The 24,179-nt window shown below is 42.2% G+C and overlaps 1 protein-coding gene across 1 annotated transcript in view; it reads left to right on the top strand.

Annotated features, from left to right (window-relative positions):
- The window catches only part of DSCAM (DS cell adhesion molecule), a 632,639-nt gene that overhangs the window by 312,456 nt on the left and 296,004 nt on the right, over positions 1–24,179 (top strand). The window contains exons 4-6 of the mRNA XM_047874074.1: positions 6,627–6,773; positions 15,962–16,240; positions 19,673–19,948. Of these exons, the coding sequence (XP_047730030.1) occupies positions 6,627–6,773; positions 15,962–16,240; positions 19,673–19,948 (702 nt within the window). The remainder of the gene's footprint in view (positions 1–6,626; positions 6,774–15,961; positions 16,241–19,672; positions 19,949–24,179) is intronic.

The following is a 24,179-nucleotide window of genomic DNA, read 5'->3' as shown; positions in this document are numbered from 1 at the left end:
TAATTACTATTAACTCGATTCAGATTGCAATAGCAAAAGGAAAAAAAGAGAAAAAAAAAACCCTAAGATATATTTCTGACTAAGTGAAAAATCAGATACGCTTTAAAAAATCTTCCTGAAAATAGTGTCGTCCCTACTGAAGATTTAACGGCCTGACTGCATAGGAAAAAGCCAGAAAGCATAATGCAGGAGGAATTAACATCAAAATCCGAAAATATGCTCATTTTCATATAAGAATATATTATGGTTTCTCCTAGAGGGGGGAAATACTGGTTTTTATGTATTATACATGAGGAAGTTTCACGTTGAAACCTAGAAGGAGGTATTTCAGCTTGCTTTCTTGTTGTCCAGGCTTAAGAAGAGACATTCTGTATACACGTGGTGATAGACTGTTTGATCACCCATCTCTCGAACAAATATTTTCAGCTAGCATAGCTAGGCGCAGCTTGGTGTAATGGAGATGAAAAATTGAGCAAGACAAATCAAGTTTCTGCTACTCTGGTTGGAGGAGAGAAAAGCTAAGCCAACCTGAAATTCACAAAAGGCAGCCTCACGTTGATGTGATAAAATCAAGTCCCATGAGCATGAGTGATGAGGGGTAAGTTAACGCAGGCTGGCATTGTTGGAAAGTTGCTTTAGAAACTGAGGCCAGAAAGATAAGAAGGGGCCAGCCAGGTAGAGATACAGGCTCAGGGCCCTTCAGGTGGAGCGACTACGAGAACAGGGTGGCTGGTGCATGGTGGCAGAGGGAGAGAGGGGTTGAATGGCTTTTGGAAATATGATCAAAGCCTGAAGCATTGTAGGCCACCATGAACAATTCAGTCTACTGGGACCTGGTCAACACGAAACCATCTACCCAATCTATTGCACTGCATGGCCATGGATGCTGAGCGGGGAGCAGGCTGAAAGGAGCAGGAATGGAAACAGAGAAGGTGGGGAGCCCCAGACTGGGGTGTTTAGCAGAGACAGGGAAGCGGACCATTCTGGAATTTATTTTAGAAGTCAGAACGGAAGGGCCTTGTATTAGATGAGATACGAGAGGTGAGGAATGGTTAATTTGGAAAACTTCAGAATATGCATCTTGTGTTCAGATACTGACAAATATACCGGCAAATATTCCTATTCAAATTACATTTCAATGATTATGGAGGAAGACCTCAAGCTTCCATGAACGTCCCAGTCCACTGCAAGAAGGATTTCTGAGCACAGTGTCTCTATTGCCCTCCCTCTCCCTACAGCCCCTCACTGGGACATAGGAAGCGACTCTGAGAGCCTTGTTCTGTTTCTCTGCACCTTGGCCGTACCCTGTGGTACATACAGCCTGTCTCACAGGGGGTTGGGAAATGTTTTGCCTGTGGCGACACAGCTCCAAGTGGCAGAACTGTGACGTAAAACTCAGCCATGTTGCTTCCACTTTGATGTTTTTCCTGATACATGAGGCTGCTTCACTTAGCAAATAAATGAACAATTAAATATTATGTTCATGTCCATGTGGGCTCTTCCCTGTCTGGCTCAGGCATGCTGATGGCCCTGGGCAGCTGTGTGCATATCTTGTCGACTGACGACTGACCTATCAGAACAGAATAGCAAACATTACGCTTGCTTTTATAGATCCCCTACGTAATACATGGCTCTCTGCTGGATGACGTCCTTGTGTTAATCTAAACTTCAACACTGGAACAGAGAGGATACTATTCACCATCTGTCTTTAATAGACAAAGTTTAAAGAGGCTGAGTGTCTTGTCTGAGGTCACACAGCTGGAAAGTGACTTGGACAGGTCTGGAATTCAGATCCACTGGATTCGGGACTCCAGCTTTTTTTTTTTTTTTTCCTCCACGATGAGAAGTCTTTCCAGGGGGTCAGCTCGTTTTACTTGGTACCAAGGAAAAGATCTTTTAACTTGATTATAAGAATGAGAAGAAAAAAATGGCTGAGTAGACTGAACACTCAGGTTGGTAAAGGATGCTTGGACATATAATGTTAATTATGTATGTCCGAGTAATCCGCAAGGATATGTAACAATACATAGGTCTGGTAATAATACACGTTTCCTCCCTGGGTATTATTGGTAGTTACCTTCATGAAGGTGAGACGGGTTTCCCGATTACACTTCTCTCTCCCATCCTGTTTTCTCCCCTTGTTGCCATGTGTCCAACCCTAAGACTGAAATCTCTTTCGATCGTAAGCGCCCTGAAGACAGGGGCTGTGTCTCCCTCCGTTTGGGACTCCCAGAGCCCAGGAGAGTGCTGGCACGAAGAACGGTGGACCATTCAGCTCCCGTCTTCCTAGAATCAGCTTGTATACGCTTTCTTCCGGAGGTCACGTATGCCTGCTTTCTGCAGCTCAGATCTTCAGCTACCCATAGTTGGACCAATGGGTTTCTAGAACTGTTGCTGTTTTAATTGCTGCCTCTGATGCGTTCACATAGAAAGCTCAAGAAGGTATTGTGTCTGAACCTCAGGAGCCGGTGCTGTCTGAGCCTACTCCGCCGTTCAGCACAGCAGCAGCGGGAGGAGTGTGGCCGTGGACTTACACCCTGAGTGTTCCTACGACACTCCCAGTTGTGCAGACATCCCATTTTCCTTGCTCGTCTTGTCTCTGGATAGAAATATCCTGCCAGGTGCTGTGCTGAGCTCGCGCAACTGGTACGAAGCTGTGGGTTTATGTTCACGGTGCTGACGTACAAGCTCATGTCAATAACGCTGGAGAACCACACCAGCACTTACTCGTGACCCATTAACTCTTAGTTTCTGCCAAGTTCTAACAGCTGGGCTATGTCTGGTTTCTACCTTTCAGCGTACTGAATGCATCACTTTGTGAACGTATTGACGAGGATATTGACGGCAGAGAGAAGTAATGATTCTCAGTTTGCCCGGTTGCAAAGGAAGGAGCAGATAAACCGTTAGAACGAGGGGCTTAAACATCTGGGAACCGGTTAGTGCATGTTGAGAAGTCAAGAGAGCTACTGAGACCTCCCTCTAATAACTCAGCAGCGCCCCTCCATAACTGATGTCCACAGTGGTGATCTGGAATCCAAAACTCATTCACTATTGTTCAGTTGACCGACTGATTCGTGATGCGTTTGACGTGACAAAAAGTATGCGCTATGTTTTAGAAATGTTTTAATCTAAAGCGCTAATAGCTTTCCAAGGGAGAGAAAACTACCTATAAAATTTTGGCTTTGCACAGTTGTATGCTAGAGGACAGATGTGAGTAGTAAAGGTGTGTGTGTGTGTGTGTGTGTGTGTGCGCGTGGATGAGACAGAGACAGAGAGTTTGTGTGTGTGTGTGTGTGTGTAGTTTATGGACATCGGCATTTTGTATCTTGCTGTTGGAATATTTTAATAGAAGCACATTCTTCAATCCCATTTAGGGATGTGAATGAACCATTTATTCTGTATGACACAGAAGGCTCTGATGACGTAAGGCAGGAAGCTGTGTGCCTTGGCAAGTTAGGGAGCAGTTACGATTTCTTATCACCATGGAGACAAGACATCTGGGGCTCCAAAGACTGTGTGCTGCCCCTGAAAATGCCATGCATCTTGGGAGTTCTGACTGTTCCCCAGGACCCTGGGTCTTCAGGGCCTCTCTCTTAGTCAAAGGCTCCTGTTCTTTGTCTTTATTTTGTTTTAAAATGTCGATGGCCTTTGAAATGGGTTTCGATGAGAAATGAGGGGCGAGACGGAGATGGTTCAAATGACGTACAGTAATTAAGTCAATTCCCTCTTCTTGCGAACGTCTCAGGAAGGTTCAATACAAACAAGGTTCAAGTTCTTCTGAAACAGCACGTCTGAACAGTCTTCTTTAGCATGCTAAGTGAGTAAAAAAAAAAAGTGAGATATTACAGGAGCGAGTGAGTGATTAAATTAAATGTGCCTGGAGAATGGAGCCCTCTCAGGAGTCAGCAGAGTAATGAATGCACACCGCTGTGCGGCCCTTCCGCATTTTCCAGCACTCCTGAGCTGTGCTACCCAGAGTGTTCCCACTTACGTTTTACCACCGCTGATGGCCTGCCAATTCTAATGAAAATACCCTCTGTCAGAAAGGCAACGGGAATTATGTACATTAGCTTTTGGTTCCTCTTTTCTGTCCACTGCTCAGTACTTAAAAGAGGCTCGATATTAAAACATTATGTAAGTATGCAAAATCTATTGCAAGAAAAACGTTTCGGCTATACACAATGTCTCTTGGCAAGGAATGCTGGTGTGCGATGACATAGGAAAAGTGGTAAAATGTATTTTTAGCTGCTTTCCCTGGGGAGAGGGGAGGATAAGGCAAAAATATCTAGAATACAGAGCATTTGATTTTCTAGCTATTCTAATACATAGCGTATTGGTGGTATATTTTAAAATATGTAACTAAATAAAATTGTTTAAAAAAGTGAATTTTTTACTTAAAGATTTCTATAGTGTTTTTTTGGTTAATTTGTGTCCTTTCATTTATTTTTATTTTTATTTTTTTAATGTTTATTTATTTTTTGAGAGACAGAGAGAGGCAGAGTGTGAGTGGGGGAGGGGCAGAGAGAGAGGGAGACACAGAATCTGAAACAGGCTCCAGGCTCTGAGCTGTCAGCACAGAGCCCGACGCGGGGCTCGAACTCATGGGCTGTGAGATCAGGACCTGAGCCGAAGTCGGACGCCCAACCGACTGAGCCACCTGGGTGGCCCCAATTTGTGTCCTTGTAAAAAGCTTATTCTAGATTGGTATTTCTTTCATGATTTCTTTTTCTTACCCACACCCTTTTGAATTGCTCTTTCTTGCGCAAGAAATCACAAACCATTTTTATTTTATGTGAACAACTGATCGATGGATAAAGTGTAGTCCTTATAAGAAATTAAAGGGTTGTGGGCATTATGTTCAGAACTTAAATATTGGAGACTTAAAATTATTGCAGTCAAGACCCCTGGTCAATTCTGATTAAAGTAAACCAAAGGAAGTTTCAAATGAACATAGGACAACAAACAATAAAAGAAGGTGATTTTTTGGCATTTTTAGTCTTTTCCCAAAGAGACAAGATCACATTATCCCCCAAGTAGCCTTGCATACAGTGGTGGAATATTCCATAGGAGGGTCTAACAGTGGCAGGAGAGTGGTATCCTCAGTCATTCCCCATGGGGGTGCCACAGCTCACTCTGGGGTTTACTTCTTTGCCCTTATTTGGCTCATCATCAGATTATAATTGAACAGTAAAGATTGTCTCCAGGTATTTACATTTTCAAAGGGAAAATTATCTCTATCATTTTTTTTTAAATTTTTTTTTCAACGTTTATTTATTTTTGGGACAGAGAGAGACAGAGCATGAACAGGGGAGGGGCAGAGAGAGAAGGAGACACAGAATTGGAAACAGGCTCCAGGCTCCGAGCCGTCAGCCCAGAGCCCGACGTGGGGCTCAAACTCCCGGACCGCGAGATCGTGACCTGGCTGAAGTCGGACGCTTAACCGACTGCGCCACCCAGGCGCCCCTATCTCTATCCTTCTTAAAGCACCACTGACATTTGATCTCTTAATGTGGATGGTTCGGTACAGGTAGAGCTGTACAGACAAACGTCTAGGGATGTAGAGAGTGCACCCACCCCCGATGTCCCACAAACTTTATATTTTATGTATTATTGATTTATAATCTAACGTTTATTATTTTTTAAGTTTTATTTATTTTTGAGAGAGACAGAGAGAGTGAGTGGGGGAGGGGCAGAGAGAGAGAGGGGGAGAGAGAGAGAGAGACAGACAGAGAGAGAGAGAATCCCAAGCAGGCTCTGCACTGTCAGCACGGAGCCCGATGTGGGGCTGCAACTCACACGCCCTGAGATCATGACCTGAGCCGAAACTAAGAGTCAGACTCTTAACCGACTGAGCCACCCAGGCGCCCCTATAGTCTAACATTTATAATTTATATATTTATTGATATATAATCTAACATTTGTGTGTTTAATTGAAACACTTCAACCAGAGACAGTTCATACATATATGAGGTAGAAATTTACTAGAGAAAGTTAATACTCCTTTGATGTGTCACATTCTAAGAGAAACGTGGTCAGCAAGGAAAATCTGCTAAATTAGCCCCACAGCAATTATATGCCGGGTCTGTTGCTCAAAATATAAACATGTGTGGGACACCTGGGGGGCTCAGTCGGTTAAGCATCTGACTTCGGCTCAGGCCATGATCTCATGGCTTATGGGTTCGAGCCCCACATCAGGCTCTGTCCTGACAGCTTGGAGCTTGGAGCCCGCTTTGGATTCTGTGTCTCCCTCTCTCTCTGCTCCCCACCCCGCTGCCCCCCCCCCCACCACTTGAACTCTGTGTCTGTCTCTCTCAAAAATAAATACACATTAAAAAATTCTTTAAAAAAAAGATAAACATTTGACCTAAAAACTTAATTCATGAGATGTAATTTTCTAAGCATATATTTAACGTTTAGCATACTTACTAAAAACTCCTAATTTAGGGTAATTGAAAAGTTAAAATAGCTTGGACCCTTAAGGTAACCGACACACTCCTATCATTAGCCTTTGTTTCAGGTTCTTTCAGTTGCGGGGGTGGGGGTTTGAAAAAATTCCACGTCTTTGTTTATGTGGTTGGCTTGCTTTTGTTCTATGTTAATTGCGTAATCATTCTCTTCTATTTCAGGATCTAGATTTCTCATCACATCCACGGGAGCCTTGTATATTAAAGATGTACAGAATGAAGATGGGTTGTATAACTACCGCTGTATCACGCGGCATAGATACACCGGGGAGACCAGGCAGAGTAACAGCGCTAGACTGTTTGTATCAGGTAAACACCCATCCAGCCCGTGTTTCCTGTTTCCGTTACACCTTTGTTAGTGCTCTGAGCTAAGTCAACCGAACTTGTAGGACTCATGACTCAAACAAAGGCTTCTTTTGTTTTTTCTTCCAAAACAGTTTAGCAACCAAAGGTTTGCCAATGCTGAACGCTACAAATATAGGTATTCTGAGGGAATTCATCTCGGGTTTTCCAAAATTCCACACTCCTTTGAGCCAACATGGCTTCTGTTTTGAAGGGAACGCCTCCTTGCCCTGGGTGTGTGTGTTCCGTCCAGCAGCACCTTGACACAGAGCTCCGAGGGAGAAGAGCGGGGACCCAGGGACACACCTCTTGTTCCCCATATTCCGTCTAACAATATTGGGGAAACTGCCCACATTTCAAGTTAAAGGGCTAGATGCTCCCTCCCGCCTCCTGCCAGGATTATTGTCCAATGGAGGAGACTCGAGGGCAGTTGATTCCACTCTTGTAAATACGCCAGCTTTGTGCCTTCCTTTATGGGATTTATACTTGGAGAAAATATCAGCCGCTTGCATCATCGTCACAACTGGCTCGTCGCTGGCCCACCTGTCCCACAAGTAAGCAATCCGCTCACACAGCGATATGCCAGCTCTTCACGGAGCGGTTTGGAATGTGAGATGTCCCTCTTGGTCCTAGAAATGTAGCGTGGAGTATGTGACATTTGCCCTTGGCGGCTTGAGAAGGTAAAACCGTTCCCCGAAGTGACCCTCTTTAACCTATTTGTAGTGATACTTGTTTGAGGGAGAAGTGATGGAAAGCTGTTGACCGTTGGGGTAATGAAAAACATCTTGGCCGAACACCCCCTTACCGCGCTTCTTCTCTATCTTGGTTCCTGTTCCACGTTCACATCCTTACGACAGCCAGAGCCCACGCGCGCTCTCAGGGGCTGTGCAAACACAAGTCAGAATTCAGCCATCTCCCCTCTGCACAGGGAGACATTTTTTCTTTACCTGTTGACATGGAAAAGAGATTTATTTTATCCCTTCTTTCATAGTGCTGTGTTTTTGTCTCTGTAAGGGCAAGACGATCAGTACACTAAAATTACACTGCGTTAAAAAGAAAGAAAACCTGGAAAAAAGCGAATGAGAAAGCGAGTGGCATCTGTGATCGTAGCCCATGGTGGCTCTAATGACAGCGCAGTGTCCTACTGGCTCAGAATATCCTAGGAAAGGTCTTGTGTGCAGTGAGGAGAACATGGTAACGGTATTGGGACAAGAAAGGAGAAGGATGGAGGGGTGGATCTGGGTACAAGATTAAATTGAGTTTTAGCAAAAGAGGCAATACACATTTCTCCGTCCAAAAAAAGTGAATTAAGTGATGAGAATCTGGGAGCCCATCTTTCTTGGAAGAGAAGACTGAAAAAAAATCTGAAAAAAAGAGAAAACCAGGAAAAGGAAGAAAGAGACAGAGAGAGAGAGAGAGAGAGAATCCTGAAAGGTGGAACTGTTTATCTCTACTCTAAATTATTAAGTACTTATTTTCAAATTCGACTCTCAGGGATCAGGAGGCAGATTTGCTTTTCTTAATCCCAAGTTTGTTATTGTTGTTGTTTTGTTTCATTTCATAGAACATTCTGCTGATGCTTTAAACGTTGACAGCAGGGCCCATGAGCATTTGGTCACCATGGAAGTGAGGGGGTCCATGAGGCTGTCCAGCGAGCATTTGTGACGGGAAGTGAGGTGCTTCTGGGCACAATCTGTGGGGGAATGTCCCACACTAAGACACTGAGCATTTGGGGTTAGAGGTGTAACTGTGGGGTCAACTGAGTCAAGTGTCATGGAAAGGCACTTGAGAGAGTCTAGTGTGTGTGGAACATAACTGTTAGGACTTTTGTCACAGAAACATTAATAACACAGTTGAGGGGGGGGAATTGTTAATGCTAGAAAATGAGACCATGAACGCTGAGTGAGGATGACTATTCTAGAAATCTAAGCCCTGGGGGAGCCTGGGTGGCTCAGTTGGTCAAGCATCTGACTCTCCGTTTCAGCTCAGGTTATAATCTCACAGTCATGGGGTTGAGCCCTGCATCAGGCTCTGCACTGACCGTATGGAGCCTGTTTGGTATATTCTCTCTCTCTCTCTCTCTCTCTCTCTCTCTCTCTCTCTCTGTCTCTCTCTCTCTCTCCCCAAAATAAATAAACTTTGAAAAGATGTTTATTTATTTATTCTGGGGAGAGAGAGAATGTAAGCAGGGGAGGGTCAGAGAGAAATGGAGAGAGAGAGACTTCCAAGGAGATTCTGCAGCGTCAGCACAGAGCCCAATGCAGGGCTCAAACCCACAAACCGTGAGATCATGAGCTGAGCCAAAACCAAGAGCCTGACGCTTTACCACCTGAGCCACCCAGGGGGCTCCAATAAATAAACATTTCTTTAAAAAAGAAATATTAGCTCTGAAGGAAAAAGAAAAATCAATTTTACTTTAGATTTAAATGCATTTAAAAATGCACACATGGGGTTTGGGTCATGTGGGTAGCAAGGTTTTTAACGATCTCAAACTCACCCTGAAACTAAAACGGACGGACTATGATGACAGAGGAAAAAGCACGTGGACGAGACCTTCGGCAGCACGCAGTGGGACGTGGACATGAGTGGGTGTGGATGAAGTGCGGACAGCAGTAGGGGCACGGGAACAAAGCAGGGTCACAGAAGTGGCGGGAGGCAAGGGGGGGAAGACCGGCGAGGACTTCACAGTTGCAGATCGGCAAAATAGTCAGCAAATACTTCTCTCCAAAGCAGAGGGTCAGCCCTCGGGTGGGCCCCCGGGGCAATGGGTGTAGGAGTATTCATGGCACTCAGATAGACCTACCCGAGTTCTGAGTTGAAGACGAGTGTGGAAGGACCATGAGAGTAGTCTGTGGTGATCGCATCACTCAGTGGTGGCCCAGCTCCTTGAAGACCTCACAGGTGTTCATTCAGCAAGTACTCCTTTCAGCAGAACAGGAAGTCGCCCTGATGGAAACTGCTGGGTTTAGCAGTAAAATAGAGTCAGAGTGACTCAGCATTACTAAAAGTGACAGAGAGAGAAGGCTCAGGGGAAGGCCTGGAGGAAGTCCATCCTCTAAAATACTATAATGGGGTACTCTCTGGACCCTAGCGTCCTTTAAAGATCCCCAAAAAAGGGACCATGGCTCCTTAGAAGAATGGTGGATTGCAGTGTCTGGGACAGGAAATGGATAAGATGAACCTGAAACATTAAGGTTGTCCAAACGAGACAGGGGGCATCTTCTGAAGGCGTTCTCGTTGGCCCAAAGTGTGATGAGTTGAATTTCAGAAACAACCGATGACACGTGATTGGTGACCATTAGACATTTTAAAATCTTTTGAGTTCATTACGAATACGCACACGTACATATATATGCAGTAAAACCTTGGTTTGCAAGCATAATTTGTTCTGGAAACATGGTTGTAATCCAAAGCACTTGCATCTGAAAGTGAATTTCCCCATAAGAAGTGCTGGAATCTCAGATGATTCATTCCACAACCCAAAAATATTCATATAAAAATGATTACAGGGCTGTACTATCATACAAAATAATAAAGACAATATAAAATAGGGGCGCCCAGGTGGCTCAGTCGGTTAAGCGTCTTGACTCTTCATTTCAGGTCAGGTCATGATCTTGTGGTTTGTGAGTTCCAGCTCCTCATCGGGCTCCGTGCAGGTAGCGTGGAGCCTGCTTGGGATTCTCTGTCTCCTTCTCTCTCTGCCCCTTCCCCCCTCATGCTCTCTCTCCTTCTCAAAAATAAATAAATAAACATTAAAAACATGTTTTAAAAAAAGGAAATACAAAATATATAGAAAAATAAACAAATTGACCTACACTTACCTTTGAAAACCTTCCTGGCTGGTGTGAGGGAGACAAGAGAGAGGAGGGTTATTGTGTAGGACGACTTTCACTCTCACTAACGGAATCACTGCTGCCTATTAGCTCAATGGAATCTTTTTCTTTTTGTGCAACTTTAACAAGGAACCTACCCAATGACACTTGCTTTTGCCTCCTTGGGAGGATTTCGCAGAAGTGTGACATTGCGTTGTCGTTAAACAGATTCATCGCTTGCACTGCTACAGCCTTGCTTGGGTGGTGCTTTTCTACAAAATCTTGCACCGTTTCCCACATTTTACACATCTCCCTGATCTCAGCTGAACTGAGGGATTCCTCTGCCTTTTTCTCCTCCTCTGCAGACGAGATGCAGACATAGACTTCTTACAAAGTCTTGCAATTTTGGCCACTCACATACCTCACTCATACTTCTTGATCATTTCCTTCTTAACTTCCACCGTAATCATCTCCTTCTTGTTACCCCCTTTCTTTTCAACCTTTGTCTGCATGGGGGCCATTGTATATGCTCACACACATGTTGGCTACAGGACAGTATTAATAAACTCGTTATATGCCGTATTTAATGTAACTGGCAATAAGGCAGCAGAGGAAAGGGTCTATATCTGCAGGCAACCTGAGCTAGAATGAAGCAAAGCATCCCTAGCTTACTCTTGTACGGAAAAGCAAAGGGCTGTCCAGAGGTGCTTTGAAGTGATAAAAAATACACCAGTGCCAGTTGTGGGCACCTTCCAACGTTCTGAAAAATCACTGATTTCTGCCAAGCACCACGGCCTAAAGTCAAGCATCTGAGCATGGGAGACGATCACCCACAATCCTGCAGAGAGAGAGAGAGAGAGAGAGAGGGAGAGAGAAGAAGAAGAAGAAGAAGAAGGAGAAGAAGAAGAAGAAGGAGGAGGAGGAGGAGGAGGAGGAGGGAGAGGAGGAAGAGGAGAAGGGAAGAACCATTGGCTCAGTTGTGATCACATGACATTTGGCATCACCTACTGCTCGTATTACAAACCGCTCATTTATCAAGTTAAAGTTTATTAGAAATATTTGCTCATCTTGCAGAACAAGTTACTCACAATCCAAGGTTTTACTGTACTTGCATACTTAAGTTCATACATATACTTGGATACATGCACCCATATCTATTTAATGACAACAAAAGCAGCAATAGGAATCTCATTGGTCTACACAGAGGAAATTAGGGCATCACCACTTGGTTTTGGTAAGTGGTAGTTTAAAGAGAATCACAATTCTCCTGTCTTACCTATGACTACTGTATTTCAAAATGACCAAAGAATCCTAGTTCAGGAAGGATAGTTCTTATCTGCCAAATAATCACATCTACTGAAGTTGAAGGAAATATGACAATTAGAAAATCACTTAAACCCTTAATGACATAGTCCAGATAAACTTTATTACCTGAACTTGCTGATGAACTTAGCATGACCAAAGATGAGAAAGCCACACATGATATGGGTGCAAAGAGAGAGAGGTTGGGTGGCACATGGGTGGCTCAGTCGGTTAAGCATCTGGCTCTTCACTTGGGCTCAAGTCATGATCTCACAGTTTGTGGGTTCGAGACTCACACCGGGCTCTGTGCAACAGCGTAGACACTGCTTTGGATTCTCTGTCTCTCGCTCTCTCTCTCTCTCTCAAAATAAATTTAAAACAAAAGAAATAAAGAGGCTGAACCTGATCGAATCATATCATTAGAACTAAATTCCAGTTTGTGAGGAAAATGGCCACAGAGGAACCCACTGAAAATTCAGAATTTGGGATTTGCTGCAAAACAGCCCCCTGGCTTCTTCAGTAAGTTGAAGACATGAGAGAGAAACGAAGGAGGACCTTCTCTGGATTCAAAGAGAATCAAGAGACATAGCTGTTAACCATAGAACAATCCAGACTTAATCAGATCAGTTGTAAATAATAATAATAGTTAATAAGGATGTGTTTTTAGCCCCTTGGGTAAAAATGAATTTGGAATAGATACTAAATGGTACCAAGAGGTTATTATTACTATTGTGTGTTACCGACATTGTGGTTTTATGAGAAAACTTGTGTTTTTATTAGAGAAGCATACTAATGATATAGTGATAAGATGACAGACGTTCTATGATTTGACTCAGTGTGTCAACACCAAAAGCAAAGACTATAAAGAAGTAAACAGATAGATGATAAAAAAATTTTTTTTGCTGCCTCTTGTGTCTGGGTGGTGAATATGTTGGATGCATTATATTATTTTTTTCTAATTTTGTGCGTTTGCAAATTTTTGCGATACCTGGTTTTTAAAATGTAGATATACAGTTTGAAGACAAGGGGATGAAAATTAAATACGATGCTGTTTGTACTAATTTTATACATGAGCAAATATCCCTCCAAGAGCCTGTCACAAGGGTTGCTTAAATTGTATACTTAATATACAGAAGAAATGCCCCACTCCTTTTTTGTAGTTTTATTGAGATTTAATTTACCATCCCTAAACTTCACCCACATTAACTATACAATTCAGTGATTTTAGTAAGTACAGAAAGCTGTGCAACCATGGATGTCATCCAATTTTAGAACATTTCCGCCACCCAGAAAAATCCCTGGGGCCCATTTGAAGTCAATTCTAATTCCCATCTCCAGCTCCGGGCAACCAGTAATCTACTGCCTGTCTCTACAGGTTTGTGTTTTCTGTATATTTCATATAAATTGTATCTTACAATTGTGGCTTTATATCAGGCTTCATTCACGTAGCATGATCTTTTAAGGTCCATCCGTGTTGTAAGATGTATCCGTAGGTCACTCTTTTTTATGGCTAAGTAATAGTCCATTGTATGTATATACACATCTCATTTATCCCTTCACTGATGGCCATTTGGGTTGTTTCCACTTATTGGCTATTATGAATCCTGCCTGAGGATTCTAGTGTTTTCTCTACTTCCACTTGAGCCCTTGTTCTTGTTTGTGGTTTTTTATTAGAGCCATCCTAGTGGGTATGAAGCAGTAGAAACACTGTAGTTTTTTTTTTTTAATATAATTCTAATGTGTATTACCCCAGTGGCTAATGTTACGGAGCATCTTTCCATGTGCTTATTAGTCATTTGTGTGTCGCCTTTGGTGATTTATCTATTCAAATCTTTTGCCCATTTTTTGAGTGAGTTGTTTCTTCTTATCATAGAGATGTCAGGGTTCTTTATATTTTTTGGAGATAAGTCCTTAATCAGAAATACTACTTGCAAACATGTTCTTCTAATAGGTTGCTCCTTATTGTTTTCTTGATGGTATCTTGGAAAATATAAAATATTTTAATTTTCATGATGTTTAATATATTGATTTTTTTTTTTTGCCCCTGGTGTTTTGGTGTTGTATCTGAGAACTCTGCCAGACCCAAGGTCATGAAGATTTGTTTTAGCTCAAACGTTTAGATCTTTCACCCACTTTGAGTTAATTTTTGTAGGTGTTGTGAGGTAAGACTTCTAAATTCTTCTTTTTGAAATGGATATCCAATTTTCCCATCCCTTCTTTTAAAAAAGTCATTAGAATTATACAATGCTATCTTAAAATTTCTATCAATGATTAGTTTCAGAATTATAAAATTTAAGTGAAATAATTGGGTATTGCTTTTTTGTGACTAGTGTTAGAAGTGGCAGCTTTTGGGGCGCCTGGGTGGCTCAGTCGGTTAGCCTCCAACTTCGGCTCAGGTCATGATCTCACAGCTTGTGAGTTCAAGCCCCACGTGAGGCTCTGTGCTGACAGCTCAGAGCCTGGAGCCTGCTTTGGATTCTGTGTCTCCCTCTCTCTCTCTCTCTCTCTCTCTGCTCCTTCCCCACTCACACTCTGTCTCTCAAAAATAAATAAACATTAAAAAATGTAAAAAAGAAAATAAAAAGGAAAGAAAGAAAGGAAAAGAAGTGACACCTCTTGTTTCCTGGGTTGTGAGCTTCTCCTGTGGAAAAACTTCTAACCCCTCCTACCAAAGGAGTGACACCTTCTTTGTGTCACCTTCTCCAGCACCAACACTACATCCCACTCTAAGCAGAGCAACAGATTTTATAACTCTGTAGTCCGTAAGAAAGTAACTTGCTCTTCAACACTCTTCCAAATCTGTCTGTAACTTCCATCAGGAGGGTATTGAAGCAATAAGGCCTCTGCTGGCAAGGGCTCCTTGCTGTTGTGGGCCTCTTAGGTCTATAATCCCTCTGGAGCCCATACCCAAACAGTGTAGGAAATGTGAGTGTAAGTAATTACGGGCTATGGAATTTTTCAGTTACGGTGGGTGAACCACGGAAGAGTCCTGGAAACTCGGTCGGTCACATATCCTTTACGAGATCATTAGGTTCCCTCATTGTATCCCATGAGAACATTCACGTTGTTCTTATAAAGCTCCAGGGAGGTGAGAAGAGCAGCGGGTTTGTCACGGATTTCATCTCTGATGATTATAAGGGAAGCAGCTTCAGCTCAGTGGGTCTGCCATTTTCCCATGGTCTATTGGTCATCCCTGGTGGCTGTGGAATCACAGCACCTTCAAGAGGACATTCCACATGGTTCTTGGATACAATAGAGGGTATCCAGCCCTTTGCTTTGGGGGTTACTGCAGGTACATTGAAATAGGCATAGTGCTTTTCTAACTAAGGCGAAGATAAGATTTCAGGAACCAGGAGCCCATGTCTGTTCTTTATCCTTACGGAGACCAGTGTGACCACCCATGTGTGTGGTCCAGTGCAAGTTCAGAACAGGAAGAATAAAAGAGCAAGGAGACTTTTATTTTGGGCACCCAAAAGGGGATCTCTATTTTCACACTCTTAATAATATTCCTTGAGAATATCAATTCCTCAAAGCAAGCTTAGACATTGAGCTGGGTGGTTTCCACTGACCCACTTCTTGAGAGTATTTGGTCCCTTTCCTCATTGGGCTCAAGAGTTTATAAAACCAGCTAAACATCATTTGGGAGAACGGGTGAATTAGACACTGTCATAATGTCAAACGACTATTTCTGCTACTGTTGTTCTTTGGAAAGGAGAAGTCTGACATCGTCTGGTTATAGAACAATCCAATTTCTGTCCTGGGCCGACAATTCCGGTGGAAGCTTGCTGATTCTAAAGTTCTTCATTATTTAGTGGGAAATGAAAAGTAGAACCCTTTCTGCTGCCACCTTCTGAAGATTTTGAGCGGAAGAAATGTATATGAATAGGGCTTTTCTTTCTGTTCTTTAATAGAAACTTGAAGATCTGTCGTCAATAGTTAGTATGACGTATAGAATTTAACTTATACATGAGGTCCTCTGATTCTAAATGGCCACTTCAACTCATTCACCGTGTCTAATAAGAGTTTTTCTTTCTTCCTCAGACCCAGCGAACTCAGCCCCGTCCATACTGGATGGGTTTGATCAGCGCAAAGCCATGGCAGGGCAGCGTGTGGAGTTGCCTTGCAAAGCGCTTGGGCATCCTGAGCCAGATTACCGCTGGCTGAAGGACAACATGCCCCTGGAACTTTCTGGAAGGTTTCAGAAGACCGTGACAGGGCTGCTCATTGAGAACACTCGTCCTTCAGACTCAGGCAGCTATGTGTGTGAAGTTTCCAACAGATACGGAACTGCTAAGGTGATAGGCCGCCTGTACGTGAAACGTAAGTTGGACGGTAGCTTGGAACAGTGATGTTGGCTGCCATTGATGGAGCTCTTGATACAAGATGACTTCCAGGCTCTTGCTATAGCCTTCCATTAATCCTCACAACAGTCCTGCTGAGACCAATATTACCCCATTTTGCAGATGAGGAAATGAATGCTCAGACAGATTGCTCAAGATTACACAGCTGGGGTGTTTGGATTTAGGATGGGAATTCAGGTTTATCTGAACCTCCAAGCTTCCCATCAGGCCACAGACTATGTATCTGAGATCCCATTGCCTAGTTGTTGAATTAACGATGGCCAGCCTGTCTGAACACTGACGGAGGAAGAGGGGCGGGCTTGTGATGTCCCTGTAAGGGATGGTAGTCCGATCACACTGGGTGTCCTTGGCTGGCTTTCAGATGCTACTTTATGTTCCTGAATGGGGCTATTATCCACAGAAACATGGAGCTCTAAATTATCAAAATATTGGACTTAGACGCATTATTACATATCATTTAATTCAAATATGGTGGGTGTATTTCATCTCTAATTGGTTTGTCGTGACTGTCTTGAGAAGGATGCTGAAGGCAGACCCCAGAGGAAGGAGGGGTGTGACCACAGTGAGGAGCACTCTAATCTAGTCAAACACCCTCCATTTTACTCATGCAGAAACCAGATCAATGCGAGTCACATGACCACAATTGAGCGGCAGGGCTTTGGTCAAAGCAAGTGGCTCTGAGATGCCACTAGAACATTCTTTTCATAGTGTATGATTTTATATATTACATACGATAAAATATTTTTTTTATCTGATGAACTGACTGATCAAGCTAAGTCATAAGAGTTGGCATTGAAAGGGAGGCATTCTCTTGACCTGGATTTTTCCAACCCCATGCCTATTAATGCAACTGCCTGTTCCAGTGTCACTCTGGGTGTGGACTGTTCTAGCACAATACCACCCCAACAGAATATGTTAAATATCCCAGTGACTGCTTGGAACCAGCTGCCCAGGGTGAGTCCTGAGAATATCATGAAAAGGTGTTTAGGCTGGGCTTCAGAAGAAATGGAAGATAAGTTCCGCACAGCTCTATTTCTGAAGCTGAAGAAACTTCCAGATGCAATGATGCAGTACTGGAAAGTCAAGGAAGAAGTGTCCCCACAGGTTCAAAACCTCCTCTGTGTTAAAACACCTTTCATGGCTCCCCATTTCCTGCTGAATAAGTTTACATTTTAGGGTATTGTCAAAATCATTGTACGTAAGCCTGTCTGGTGATATTGCCCATACTTTTGCTTGAAAGAAAATTGACCAACTCCCGTTACATTTAAATTCTTCCTATTCTATGTATAAAGCCATCCCTATCCTGACCACATGTCACACTCCTCCCTCCACATGGAAGAGGGTTTTCAAATACTTGAAGGTCTAAACTTTCTGTCTTTCTAACCCCAGTGCAGCGCCCTCCCCAATGACACCCCCTGTCCCAACCATCTCAGGCTGAGCTCTCAGTGTTTAATTTATTGCTTTCTCATCAAAATCTACACTTTAGAAGTTATTTGTGGAAAAGTGTTAATTCTGACTGTACTTTGTTTTCACCCTTGTACTCTTTTGCCACATCTGGACAAGTCCTGAAGTGCCCCTCAAATGTTCCCCAACTCCCTCTGACTTCATGACTTCTGTCTTTCTTCTCTAGACCGAAAGCATTCTCTTGGATTCTAAATCCAAAGCCCTCTCTTCTCCCGTCTCTTCTCCTCTGGTGCTCTCTTTATTCATAGGGCTCTAGATTCCTCCCCTCTGAGAACAAGCCTGGATCTGCAGCCTTAGCCTGGCTTCCTTCCTGAGTGTTAGACAGCATGTCTCCCAATTTTAGATCAGATGTGCCACTGGCATTTCAACACAGCAGCATCGCAAAACAAACTCTCCACCATCTCTACCTGGTCAATGGCTCTTCTTATTTGAGATGTCTTCCCCACTCCCGAGCCCCCTAAATGCAGGCTTTAAAATCCTGGATCCTCCTTAAGCCTTTCCTTTCTGAGTCCAAGTCCTGCCAAGTCCTATAGATTGTAGCTCATGGTGCTTCTTAGCCACCCTCCCCACGCCCCTCCTGTCCTAGATTGAGACTTAACTGCATCTCAACTAGACATTTGCTGTGCCCCCTTACTGACCAATTTCCCCACTCCAGTTTGTGCAATACAGTATGATCAATCAATTCTCCTAAAAATGTGTTTGACTATAAACTCACTTGCAAAAAATTCTTGAATGCTTCCTTTAGTCCCCTCTGACTTAATTCCAAGATCGTGAAGCCTTTTGAAATCTTGTTCCAGATTGCCATTGGAATTTTTCTCCCATAATTTTCCTACAGAGATTCTGTGTCGTGTCCAAAGTGAACAGGCACGCTCTCCTTGTGACAACGACTATGCTTCATGCCCTAATTCACAAAATGCCCTTTCTTTCCAGCTGGCCTCAGCTCTATTCATCATTGATATCTAAGGAATTTCCTGATCTCTCTACCAATCCCCTTCCACATGGTATATGTCTCTGATGGACCCTATATCACTTCTTGGCTACTATATTAACTCTTGTATTTGTCTCATCTGCCAAAAGACCGAACTCCTTGGAACCAGAGACTTCGTGGTGTGGTGACAGGAGGTGTCAGGAATAATTGGGGTAAAAAATGGTTTTAGCTATTTACCGCTTGAGTGGATTTGGTTCAGTTAATTAATCTCTCTGAACAACCACTTCTTCTTCTGTAAAATGGATATGATAAGGCAAAACATGCAGGACTGTGGGAAGACTGACTTATGTAATGTGCAAAAGAAGTGTAATAATTTTATGGCGCATGCCAGGTACACCATGAATATAATTCATCTCTGTCTTACCTGTAGCATTAACCCTACTTTTGGCTTCTATTAGATGTTCAGTGAATGAACTTGCTACACAAGATTGGGTGTGTTTTTGTTTCATTGGTCACAAAGTCTAATATCAACCCATTTTCTTACAGCTGTGTGTTATGGGCCCTGGTTGAGCCACAAAGGGGGTATGAGCAGGTGTTATGACTGTGTGAGAATGGTCCAGAGAAACCCGTCAGTGCTACCATGGGACAAGGCAAATAGGATTTAAATGTTCCAATACCTGTGTCCTTATTGGTGGCCAGAACTTGGCATTTCTTATTGTCAGTGGGTGAATCCCCACACTTACCCAGTGAGAAAGCAGTTTGACCAAATGTTGGTCTGTTTGCCACACAGAGAAACAAGACCAGAAAAAAAAAAAACAAAGAGTAAAGAGGGTGCTCCTGAACAAAATGGCGCACTATGGAATAATCCAGAACATAAGAACTGTGTAGCATTGCTTACAATGATGCATTTGCCTTGTCAGAAGCTCAGGATGTTGTTGAAATGATGTCTATGTATGTGATGTTCTTACCTTCTTTTTTTTCTCTCACCAAAATTTCCAGAGCCACTGAAAGCTACCATCAGCCCCAGGAAAGTTAAAAGCAGCGTGGGTAGCCAGGTTTCCTTGTCCTGCAGCGTGACAGGCAGTGAGGACCAGGAACTCTCCTGGTACCGAAACGGTGAAATCCTCAACCCTGGAAAAAATGTGAGGATCACAGGGATCAACCACGAAAACCTTATAATGGATCACATGGTCAAAAGTGACGGGGGCGCATACCAGTGCTTTGTGCGCAAGGATAAGCTGTCCGCTCAAGACTATGTGCAGGTGGTCCTTGAAGGTCAGTGGGCCTTGTTATAGGGTTCAGCTGCAAAAGAACCCAAACGCAGAGCACTCAGAAGAATGATGAAGCAGTACTGATAACTCCCAGTGTTAGGATTTCTGTCTGTCTGGCTAGCTAATAACTCGGCCCTGGTTTCTCAGGATACGCCGGGCTAATAAGAGACCAAGTGTTGGTGAAAGTTATAAATGGTAGAAGTCATAAAAGTAACTTCACATAAAGTTAAGTAACATAAATGTCGCCCACTCATGTGTTTAGTTACTTGTCAAGTTACAGACCTCAGAAACGTGGAACATACAGTTTGGTTGACAGTGTGTTAGCCCAGACTGGAGTTTCTCGATGATGCTTTGTTGGAAGAGCCATTTGATGCTATAGGGTGGTTACCAGCATCTCTGGCCTCTGCCCGCTAGATGCTAGCAGCATCCAAGTTGTGACAACCGAAAATACCTCCAGACATTGCCAAATATCCCAGGGTTGGGGGTGGGGAGAGATAAGGAAATAACAGCCCCCAGCTGAGAAATACAATTTTACGGGCAAAGTGTAGGGCACAATTTCAGTATCGTACTTGGTGGAAAGAAAAAAAATGGCGTCTGGTTTGCACAGTTGTCACTGATCGGGTCCAGATATTCACCAATTTAGGTGAACAGAATTTGTGAGGAATGACCTCGGGTTATTATAGTAGGTTTCAGGTGTGTTGTTTTCTTTTCTTACTGTCCTGCTTACATCTTCAAGGTTATCAATCAGCCAGGGAAAAAAAGCTATCAAGGTAACATTCAAGTGAGACATACATTTGTCACCGGATAATTGAACAAGCTTTTGTCTGTGTATGTGTGTGTGTCTTATTGGAAATTCTGTCTTTACATATAATTTCAAATTCATTTGATGTCAATTGATTAAAATAATGACGTGACTTTCATATAGTCTAAAGAGAAAAAATATTTACGTACAAACATTAGTTTAAAATATGCCTTGATGCTGCTCTTAGGGGATATTTCTGTTATTGTTTTTTTAACCTTAGCTTATTTTTAAGAAGAAGCGGGCTTAGCAATGAGATTCTTATTTTGATTCGGGCATTTTCTTGCAAACGGTTTTTTTTTTTTTTTAAAGCAGAGGCGAAATTACCAGAAGGCTTGGGACTCGTATTAAATGCCTGACACCGTGTTCCCCATAATAATTAAGTTCAGAAAGTAATCAATTTGTACAGAGCCAGTTTGGTGCTGCTGATGCACTATAGTCCTTACATAGCCACTATTTTTAGATTCTTTGTAGAAGAGGGACAGAGTACCTGTCTAGGCCTAGTTACCTTGGCAACTATCTCGTGTGACTAAGAAAACCTAAAGAGCATATTGATAATCCGTAATGATGTCGAAAGATTTCAGGTTATCAGAGAGTGACAGCAAGAAAGATTTCAAAGACACTCAGGTCTCACTGGGAAAATAATGTCTGCTTTCATCTCCAAAAAAGGCTGTCACTTGAATAAAAAAAAAAAAAAAAAAAAGGCGGGACAGAGGAGCATAGCGAGCATTCTCATGGATTTATTTGTCGCGTGTCAGTTTCCATTCAGGACAAGAAGCTTCACTTTATTTTTTCTCTTCTGAGAGATGACAGTACGAATGTAGCAAAAGAGAGCAGAAGTGTAGTTATAAATACATATCTAGTAGCTGCCTTAAAATGGACTCTAACTAGTATCCTTGGCTATAACCTCCTATTATTCCCATTGAAGTAGCTTTAGGTTAATGTAAATTATAAAAACTCACAATCCTGTGAGCTGAGACTGACCACTGATACAAACGCAGAATCTGGGAGTATTTTCTAGGAGGCCAAAGAAACTGGGAGTTTTGAAAGAAACTGGAAGTCTGAAGAAACTGAGATCTGATAATTAGAGATTCAAGATCAAACCAGAGTAACTGGAGAATGGAATAAGAAAAAAGAATAAGAACAGGTCCCACTTCAGAAAACGATAGAATAGCATGTATCAGATTAACCTGGAAGCAGATCAAAATTATGAACTTGGGGAAAAGCAAAACTGTATGTAGACACTGGAGAAACACGCAAGAGCGGGTGGAAAGGATTTGACCCATGAAAGAAGAGGAAAGGGTTAGGTGATATGTGCACTGATACCACTTTTCCCCTGAGGACAGTCCCCAGGCTTTGTGAGGTAGGAGGGGAAACCTCGAATACTAGAAGAAAAGCAGAAAGCTATAGTTCTATGGGATTGACATACAGAAGGACAAAAGTCTGCAATGTCAAATCACCTGCCGTTGAGGAAGATAAGTTGAAATTCCAGTAAAGAGGGAATTCCTTAAATTCCGAGCAGTGGGGAGTCCTAAAATCTAAAGGTAAACTTCCCTGAAAAACTTACTTGACACCCGGACTGGAAAATGCGGAAGATAATCCCAGTAAAAATTAAAAATAAAAATAACTAGACATACAACAAAGAGAAAGTAGGTAGTAGAAATAGACCTTGAGAGAACCCAGATGAATGTTAGACAAAGACTTAAAGACTTCTATTTAAAATATGGTCAATACCTTAGGGTCACCTGGGTGGCTCAGTCGGTTAAGCGTCCAACTCTTGATTTCAGCTCAGGCCATGATCTCACTGTTCCTGGGACTGAGTCCTGTGTTCAGCTCTGTGCTAACAGCATGGAGCCTGCTTGGGATTCTGTCTTTCCCTCTGCCCCTCTCCCCCACTCCCCCACTCATTCTGTCTCCTCTCTTTCTCTCAAAATAAGTAAACATCTTAAATAAACAAACAAATAAATAAAATATGTTCAATAAGGAAAATATGGGCGTAATGAATAATTATCTGGGGAAGACCAGAAGAGAAAATGAAAACTATAAAAAGGAACCAGTAGAAATATAAAAATTCAGTGTATTGGCTTTAATGGAAGATTGGAGAAGGAAGAAAGGATCAGTGAATTTGAAGATAAATTAGAATACATTATCCTGTTTGAAGCACAGAGAGAAAGAAATCTGCAAAGGAAGTGAGCAGCGTCTCAATGACATGGGACATTCATTAGATGGTCTGATCTCCATATAATTAGAAGTCCAGAAAAACAGAAGATTGAGACTGGGGAAGAAAAAAATATTTGAAGAAATAATGGTGACAGTTTTCCCAATTTTGGTATTAAAGTTACAGAGCCAAAAATCAGTAAATCTCAAGTATAAATATAATCACATGCAGACACATTATAAAGAGTCCTGTTGCTGAAAACCAAAGATAAATAAAAAAATCTTATAAATCTGAGAGAGGAGAACTCTTTTCTTTTTTTAATTTTTTTAAACATTTATTCATTTTTGAGAGTGACAGAGACAGAGCATGAACAGGGGAGGGACAGAGAGAGAGAGGGAGACACAGAATCTGAAGCAGGCTCCAGGCTCCGAGCTGTCTGCACAGAACCCGACGTGGGGCTTGAACTCACAGACTGAGAGATCATGACCTGAGCTGAAGTCGGACGCTCAACTGACTGAGCCACCCAGGCGCCCCTGAGAGAGGAGAAATCTTAAGTAAAGGGAGATATCAGTACAAATGATGGATGACTTCTCATCAGATATTTTGGTGGACAGAAGACAGTGCAACAACATCTTTGAAATGTTGACAAGGATAAAAAAAAAATCCCTGTTGACCTAGGTTCCTATATCTGTGAAGAATAGTCTTTAAAAAACAGGGAAAGTAGATATTTTCAATAAACCAAAGCTGGAAGAATGTGATAGCAGAAGTTTTGACACATGAAGTCACTGAAGGCAAAAAGGAAATGACCTAAAATGGAAATTCAGATCTATAGGCATAAAGCCCATTAGAAAAGGCAGGAAATATGTTAGTAAGCATTCAGAATTTTTTTTCTCTTTTAATGTCTTTAAATAATAATTGACAAATTATAAAATTATAACAGTTTTATAGAGTTTAGGTATAAATAGATGTAATAACACAAAGCACAGAATATAAATGAAATTATTTGTGCTAGGGTTTTTACATTTCACATGAAGTAACGTAATTTTTACTTTTAGTACGTGAAATCAAAATTATATAGATGCACACACACATATATTAGACATATGAATATTTATGTGTATGTACCTCTACATAAATATGTGTGTGTATATATATATATATGTAGTGTGTGTGTATATACATGTATATATACACACACAAATATGTATATCTGTATCTATATCAATATAAAACTGAGTTCGAATTTATCCCATAAACGTACGATTGGCAAAACATAAA

The sequence above is a fragment of the Prionailurus viverrinus genome, chromosome C2 (genome assembly GCF_022837055.1).
Source record: "Prionailurus viverrinus isolate Anna chromosome C2, UM_Priviv_1.0, whole genome shotgun sequence".
Classification (NCBI taxonomy): Eukaryota; Metazoa; Chordata; class Mammalia; order Carnivora; family Felidae; genus Prionailurus; species Prionailurus viverrinus.
This window is presented reverse-complemented; position numbering and strand designations above follow the sequence as displayed.